The sequence below is a fragment of the Palaemon carinicauda genome, chromosome 21, assembly GCF_036898095.1.
Source record: "Palaemon carinicauda isolate YSFRI2023 chromosome 21, ASM3689809v2, whole genome shotgun sequence".
Lineage (NCBI taxonomy): Eukaryota > Metazoa > Arthropoda > Malacostraca > Decapoda > Palaemonidae > Palaemon > Palaemon carinicauda.
The window spans coordinates 85,962,217-85,971,126 of NC_090745.1; the positions used below are offsets into that span (position 1 = coordinate 85,962,217).

The following is an 8,910-nucleotide window of genomic DNA, read 5'->3' on the forward strand; positions in this document are numbered from 1 at the left end:
TTCTTAATTTAGTGCAAATAATTTCACCATTTCTATTTTTTTTTCACTACTTTACATACTAGAGGGGACAGCGGATTCTATATTTTCGTAATTGGAGTGAGAGAGAGAGAGAGAGAGAGAGAGAGAGAGAGAGAGAGAGAGAGAGAGAGAGAGAGAGAGAGAGAGAGAGAGAGATTAAGCATAGAAAAATATAGGCTTAAACTGGTTCCACCTCGGAGTGTTGGGGAACCACTTCTTCAAGATTTTCGCAGTGATTGTGTACCAAGGAATTTTATATCTCCTTATTTCCATCACCACCTCTAGTTCTATCCCGTAAATGTGACTGACATTTGGATACATGGAACTACTGTAAATTATGTTAGGTATTTTTTTAGTGAGAGAAAACGTTACTAAGATATGTCTTTCTTCGACCTAAAATTTACGATTTGAGAGGCGAAAGGGTTCGTTGAGAGAGAGAGAGAGAGAGAGAGAGAGAGAGAGAGAGAGAGAGAGAGAGAGAGAGAGAGAGAGAAGATTTAATTTTGAATAACATAAAATTTCTGAGACCATTTTTAATGCATTTTATTGTGGAAAGAAGAATATTCATATTTCAACAAACTCTTGAAAGGAAGATGAAAAATACCGGTCACTGTAACTTCTTTTATTCTTAGCTGTAATTATCCAATTGATTCCTAGTGAATGAGAGGAGCAGCTGTGGGGAAAGGCCTCTTGTCGCAATGGATGAAGGGCACAAACCACCTATAGGGGTACAGATCGAAGTTGTCGAGAACCCCGTTCATTATATTCTTGACTTGACTTTCAATGATATTCCTCAGGAAAACCTCGACGACGTTGGCGATCAGAGACACGAAGGCGTTGGTAATCCAGTCTAGAAGGCCAAGGCCGTGAATCTTGATGCTTATATTGCTGTAAGGGGGGGAAAGGCTATGTTTAGTTTTTGTTCTCTTTTTAATTCGTGGATTCTTTTGCGTTAGGTTTTGTACTAAACATCCTGTTTGATCATGTGTAATGCCTATCTAAATTAATTTGTTTTCACGTGGAAGCTTGCGTGTGTACGGTTTTACTTGCTTATACTTTAAATTATAAAATCACTTTTCTAAGTTTTTTGTCTGTTTTCGATAATAAGCTTATCATTTTCTTTAGAATTTCAGGCCTCGAGAATTTGAAATAAAATTTGAATTGAAATGAGTAAATCATGTATCAGTTTTTTCTTTGCCAATCATACATGGCCTCGCTGGATGCAACTATATCTTTGTGGACAGATTCACATATGAAGCAAGTCTTCAGTCCCCTAACGTACCTAACTGACATCAGATGTGAAAATTAGATAAATTTTGCTGAATCATTAAAAAGGTCATACCCTCGGCGTCAATTACCATTACAGTTATTACGCCAGATAACTTATAATCAGTCAATCAATCTCTTACCCAATATTGTCAATGTTCAACTCTTTCAAAGAGAACACACACAAATGTTCATCCAGTGCCGTTGTAAGAGTCAGCCTAATGCCTTCGATGCGTAGTTCAATGTCTCCAGCGGGTCCTAGCTCCATGAACTGTGCCACGTATTTGTAGTATCCCTGGTGGTAAGAAAATTTGGTTAGTGTATAAAATCAAAAGAGAGAGAAATTAATTTTGGATACGATGATATAGTCTTTGTTGGATATTCTAGAAAGTTTACGAGTTTATAGATGCAAAATAAGATATAGTGTAATTAATGACAATGTAGCTATTGTTTCTCCCCAGTAAAATTATTTTACTATTAGGCAAAATCAGTAAAGTCTTAGGTTTTGGTGCTGAGAGTAAAAAAAAGAAACAAAAAAATTCCTTACGGAATTTCCTGCTTTGAATAAGATTTTGCTCCTAACGTTTATGTACGCTTCTAAATAAAGTGGATTAAAAAAAAAGTCGAGGATTGTTTTCATGAGATAGCAGAGGAGGTGAGACCGTGATTTTGGAGAAGAATCTCTCGACCAACCTTGGATATAAAACTGTACATAAATAGTAATCAAACTATAGCAATGGCGAGAGAAAAGTGGACGGAGTTTCTTTATTAGCAGAGCTAAATAAACCATTTGATTTTATTGTGATTCGTTTCTTGTTTATATCTTTAGCGTTCCAGTTGATCTATTACAAAAGTCGTGAATGAGAATTCCGAACAGAAATACAGACAGACTAAAGTTAGTAAGATTTGGTTCCTTTCTTTCATGTATGAAATAAAGTGACATTATTCTGGTACCAACAGTAGTAGTATTAACTGCTGTTGTTATCAACTAGCTTTTACATACATACATGCATATATGTATGCATACTCTCTCTCTCTCTCTCTCTCTCTCTCTCTCTCTCTCTCTCTCTCTCTCTCTCTCTCTCTCTCTGTATATATATATATATATATATATATATATATATATATATATATATATGTATATATATATATATATATATATATATATATATATATATAATATATATATGTATATATATATATATATATATATATATATATATATATATATATATATATATATATATATATATATATGTGTGTGTGTGTGTGTGTGTGTGTGTGTGTGTGAGTGTGTGTGTGCGTGTATGCATAGGCATAAGCACACGGCGACAAAATTAGGCAAACCAAACTTTATAATTCATTATATCTAACCTCCATGACGTTCATGCTTATAGTAGTGGTAGCGCCGATGGCACGACCTTTATCATCAAAGACATACTCAGATTCTCCAAGACGGTGAACTGATGACATTCCTGAAAGAGTGCCATTATAGGCACTTGCTTCTCCGTGCCACTTCACAAACATAACCTAGAAAACAAAGAAAGGCAAAATCTTAAGATAGAAGAGGAGTCTGTAGCAACATGGACCCACCAAACCTCTCTATGGAATTTCATCACATTAGCTTAGTTTACTCATAAATAATTTGCCATCATACCTTTTTTTGCCTTCGAAGAGGGCCATTTAACATCCTTATTGCAGCAGGGCTAGATGCGTGAACCAAAAAACCCTTCCTTCCCTTTCCTATCCACTCTGCCTTATTCTACCTAACATTGCAAGAGGGTCTCCCCTCTCTTTTACTCTCCTCCTATACTTCTTTTTTTCCCCCCTTTTTTTCTTACTCTTTCCCATCCCGAGTTCCTGCCTTCGGGCTATAAACTGGATTGTATCCAGGGGTACTCATCCTTATCCCCCATTCCCCACTTCCCTATCCTTACCAAGGCCAAGGCCAAGCTTAGTTTAATCGGGAACGAAGAGGAATTGTTATGCACATTTTCAAGGATACGAAGGACTGATGAAGATATTAACTCTTCTTTTTTTTTTTTTTTTTAACTAGAGTAACGCAGAATAAATGGCGACTGAAGTTACAGTCTTTTGATGCTTAAGCATCTCGGAACGTTTCAAGTTTTATTGATTGTAAATTTCATAGACCAAAATTGCTTGCATTAATCAAAATGTGAATCTGAAAATTACTGGAGAGACCTTTGGGGATGCTGAAATGTTGGTTTGGGCCAAACTTTTGAAATTAGATTAGTGTTAGTGTTATACAGAAGTCATATTTCAAACGAACGGGAGGAAATTTTAAATTCCGAGCATTTACTTATTAATGATATGTTTTTTCCGTGTAGCCATGATACAAAAGGATGAAAACTAATTTGCATAGTGATTCTTTTTTGCATAATGCTAAATGTAAGAATATATTGCAATAATTAAATTATTCATAGTTTCTAGCTTTTTTAAGAATGGCGCCTTATTATAGATTTGGGAAATATTTGGCTCATGTTTTTTTAAAATTAATAGTTGATAGAAGAAAGTTTTTATTGACATTAGTTTTGTATTATCACAAATACAATGTTCAATCATTTTTCTCAGATTAAATTATTATTTCGTGAATTCAATATTATGAGTTTACGTGGGATAGAAGGAAATGCTCATATGAACTTTGGCATCATGTAACGTTAGATCAATTAATGTGCTCGAAAAAAAAGATAAGCTTAATATGTATTTTAGAGTAAATACTTCCTTTACATGTCATTGCTCGTTTTAATTTAGGAAAGTTTTTTTTATACTGTTCTGTCTAGAAGGAGTTTATCCTAATTTGAGACCTAAGACGTTTTATTTCTAATCATAAACACAATTCTTGTCTAGAATACCCTATCTATTTAAAAGCAACCAAGACAAGGAAGAATGCACTGTTCGATAGACGAACCGTGCCCGTAAGCTGGACCAAACGAGGGACCCCTAAATAAATAACACTTATGACGATGGTGGTTTTGAATATAGATCTTAATTTTAATTTTAGAAACGATATCTAGTCCTCCAAAAGAACACCGAGTTACGATGGTCAATCAAATATTCGAATTGGTCTTGGCAAATGCGGAGTTTTTATTATTTCATAAGTCGGCCTAATTTGCTATTTCATAATCGACATGGCATTAGTGTTACTCTCTTAGTATTTCTATGGATAATCCTTACATGTGTCTCAGAGGAGTTAGACTTACCGTCTCTTCAAACTTGAGAACTGCATCAGGCAGGTGTGCTGGATCCAAACCACTGTCCAAGATGGATTGATCAACCATGTTCAGAATCATATCGATCAAATTATTCAATCCCTCATCGTTTGGCACTAGAATAAAACAAGAAATGTTACCCCAAAACGTTCATTTCAACACCCGTTAGTTGTATTTTATCATATCGATATCTGAGAAGTAGTAAAAGGGATATCTACGACATTAGAAATATAAGAACTCACCGGGTGATCCAGACGCCAGACCCAAAACCAGGACAACAAAGCAAAGGACCTTCGGAATCATCTCGATGTTCTTGTTATGCTGCGCTGCTGGAACTGCAAGTAAGTAAGCTACATTAATGTATAATGGTTTTAATTCGTGACTTGATTTGAATAGAATCTTGATTAGCTGTATTTTAGGAATTAAAGTTATAAACTGGAGAATAGAGAATTTTTTAATGAATGCAATTTACGGGCTGCCAAACACAAAAGCCCGTCTTGCATTTCTTGCAAGGCAATCTACAACGAACAATGACTGCAACTCATATACATCTATCTACACCAAGATTATAGACCATGCAAGAAGAGATGAAGTTAAATATTCCTGCAATCAATTTGCTCTAACCGATTTATCACCCTCCAAATCTAGTGCTTCTGAGGGCTCTCTCCCTTCCTTCTTTACCCAAAAGATCATAATTTCTTCATTTCACTCTTCTTTTGCATATCTCCACAGGACCAAACTACCTAAACATAATGGCAAATCTTTCTTTCAATGCATATCACCCTTTCCTTTTCTTCTTCTGTTCTACAATTAGACAGTTTGAAAATAATCCATTTCAATCTTTTATACACACACACACACACACACACACACACACACACACACACACACACACACACACACACACATATATATATATATATATATATATATATATATATATATATATATATATGTATATATATATATATATATATATATATATATATATATATATATATATATATATATATATATATATATATATATATATATATATTCAAAGCAGCCTTACAGTCTAAAATCGAAGTTCACTACTTTTCAAAGCTTCTGATATCTGTTTTTATTGCTGCTATTATGTCAACTATATTATATTCATGTGAGTCAGGGCTAAATGGTGATATTAACTCTATCGAAAAGCAATATAAATGGTGTATTTAACAACTTTTGGGGGTCAGAAAAACTACTAATAATGACGTATGTATAGTAGAACTGGGACTTCCGCCGATGAGGGCATTAATGAAATCGAGGCAAAGGAAATTCTTTAAAAAGATGTGACCTGAACGGAATAATATGGATGATGACCCTTTAATTCATGCCATGCGAATAGTGATGAACTATGATGACTCTGTTTCGAGGTATATACGAAACCTTATCTCTGATAATACTGATGATATTGAGGAAGGAAAATGTGAACTACAATTAAGGGTCAGAAACTCCAATTCCAATAGGATTGTATTCTATAAAACTGTTAACCCAGATTTAGTCGTTCATGACATTTATACAGACCGATTAAGACTTAATGAAATAGAACGTGTATCATGGACAAAAATGCGGTTAAGTGCTCATTCATTGGCAGTTGAGACAGGTCGGTGGAACAGAAGAGGTAGAGGCCGTCTGCCAATTGATGAGAGGTTGTGCTCATGGTGGAGTCCAGACAGACTCGTGTCATTGAAAATTGTCCACTTTCGTTACAGATCAGGCAGACTTATAACTTTACCACAGCTTTGGACTTGCTATTAACCAGAACTGATTATGATGTAGTATATAAAATTGTACATGAGCTTCTTTCTTTGTATTGAATGTAACATTATTATAATGTGTAAAATTGTAATTACAGGAACTCGTTGATGGCGTATAGTTAAATTGGTATTGTTTTTAGTTTTAGTACATTATATGTGATATTGAAATTAATTTAGTTTGTATAAGAGATTGTACAAAATCTATTGTATTTAATTTTGTAATGTGGACCAAATATTCTTTTGTAAAATTCAGATTATTTTGTATTGTGGTCAATAAAAATATCTATCTATCTATCTATCTATCTATCTATCTATCTATCTATCTACATACTCCCATTTACCTCGTTGTCTATTATGTAATTGCCAGTATTATTTCTATAAATTAATATTCTTCATTCATATATGCCATCATTTACATAGTCATATATACTTTATAATACATGCATACCCATATATTGATATGCATGTATTAATAATCAGGTATGCTACGTAATCTTTTATAACATCGCTAAAACTACTCAACATCTCAGCGATATTTTGTTTTCATTCATACTTGAAGAGACTATTGTGTGAATAAAAAGTTCACATAAAGATAATAAGAAATATGGTAAAACAAGGGACCAATATGTATAAAATCTTCTTCATTACCATCCAAAAAGTTTACAAGTCTCTTATGAAATCATTTAAACCCTTATACCAAATTAGTTTGCCTTCACTTACCTAGGTAGCCTTGCAGGTTCGATCTGCCGTCAGCAGAACGAAGCAATGCCTTAAATCCAGGACATTTTCTTTTTTTTTCCTGGACAGATATTCAGTTTTCCCACAGTTTTTATCAAGGTTACTCTGTTATCGGGAAAATCTATCCTATATGATACGCAAATGAGAAATAAAGTCGTAAAAAATAGAGAAATTACGAAAGTAACTAATAATTAGATAATTGGTTGCTTTTAATCTTGTCCCAAGCAGATAAAAGATGACACAGTGTAGCTTCACATGCAAAACTTCAAGGAAAAAAAAAATCATCTTACCCTTGTGAGAGTTTTTCTCATCTGCGGACCCGGGGAAATGAAAAAAAAAATCACTTATAACTTGATACACATTACAAACATACATTTATAAGATAAAGCATTTTGTATTTATGTTCATGCAGGTAAGGATTTTAGCCAGGTTACTCAAGTATATTTCCTCGGACACAAGCAATGACAATGTTAAGTATATGTATGAAGAGTATATGTCTAGATCTAATAAAGAAAGATCGATACTAGTAAAACAAATTCCACAACATGGCGTAGTTTAGATACATTTGTTTTTACAGAATCACATCAGGTGATGCCAACGACTTAGCAAGAATTGATGAAATAATACATTATTATTATTATTATTATTATTATTATTATTATTATTATTATTATTACTAGCCAAGCTACAACCCTAGTTGGAAAAGCAAGATGCTATAAGCCCAAGGGCTCCAATAGGAAAAAATAGCCCAGTGAGGAAAGGAAATAAGGAAATAGATAAATTATGAGAACAAATTAACAATAAATCATTCTAAAAACAGTAACAACGTCAAAACAGATATATTATTATCACTATTATTATTACTTGCTAAGCCACATCCCCAGTTGGAAAAGCAGGACGCTATAAGCCCAGGGGGCTCCGACAGGGAAAACAGCCAAGCCAGGAAAGGAAACAAGGAAACATTTGATCATATTCTTTGTACGATGTGTTGTACTATAATAGGACTTATGCTGCATTATTAATCGTTAAGGAATCTTCTTGTTTACCGAAATGTAGACCCGTGTCTTGTAACGTTGGGTTAAATAACATAACAGCATGATTCCAAACACACCTGTGGACAGATACACACATTATATATATATATATATATATATATATATATATATATATATATATATATATATATATATATATATATATATATATATATATATATATATACGCACAGACACACACAAACACACACACATATATATATATAGATATATTTATATATTTATGTATACGTATATGTATATATATTATATATACATATATATACACACACACACACACACATATATATATATATATATATATATATATATATATATATATATATATATATATATATATATATATATATATATATATATATATATATATATATATATATATATATATATATATATAGTGTGTACTCTTAAATTATCACGCTTCATCTCGTAGGAGAAACAATTATTCAAACATGTGAGTGCATTTATAGAAACACTATATTCAGATCGCGGTCTTAATCTCTTAGCCTTGAGAGTCATTGCAGGAATCCAAGCAGAAAGTTTATTTCTATCTATACTTTGGACAGAAGTAAACAACTAAAAGAGATGATGAGAGGAGGAAGTTCAACGCCCGACGCTCACAAATCTCGTGGTATATCTTAATGACCAAGAATCACCATCACGACAGTTACGCTAACGACCACTTTGACCAAGAAATGATAGGGCTTTATCGATGACCATCTTTTCAGACATTGTGTATAAAGCAAATTTAATAGGGCAGTGAACCTGAATTTAGGTTGAAGTCTGACGAATGTAAAACATCTGTAATCAGGAATATTTCTT

General features: G+C 33.1%; 1 protein-coding gene across 1 annotated transcript; it reads right to left on the reverse strand.

Annotated features, from left to right (window-relative positions):
* Window positions 1-625: 625 nt before the first annotated feature.
* On the reverse strand, window positions 626-7,056 carry LOC137615309 (mite allergen Lep d 7-like). The gene is made up of 6 exons (XM_068345065.1): window positions 7,016-7,056; window positions 4,757-4,849; window positions 4,506-4,630; window positions 2,659-2,814; window positions 1,428-1,579; window positions 626-906 (listed from the first exon to the last, which is right to left on the reverse strand). The coding sequence occupies exons 2-6, from the start codon at window positions 4,815-4,817 to the stop codon at window positions 672-674; spliced, it is 729 nt and encodes a 242-aa protein (XP_068201166.1). The 5' UTR covers window positions 4,818-4,849; window positions 7,016-7,056; the 3' UTR covers window positions 626-671.
* Between the last annotated feature and the right edge of the window lie 1,854 nt (window positions 7,057-8,910).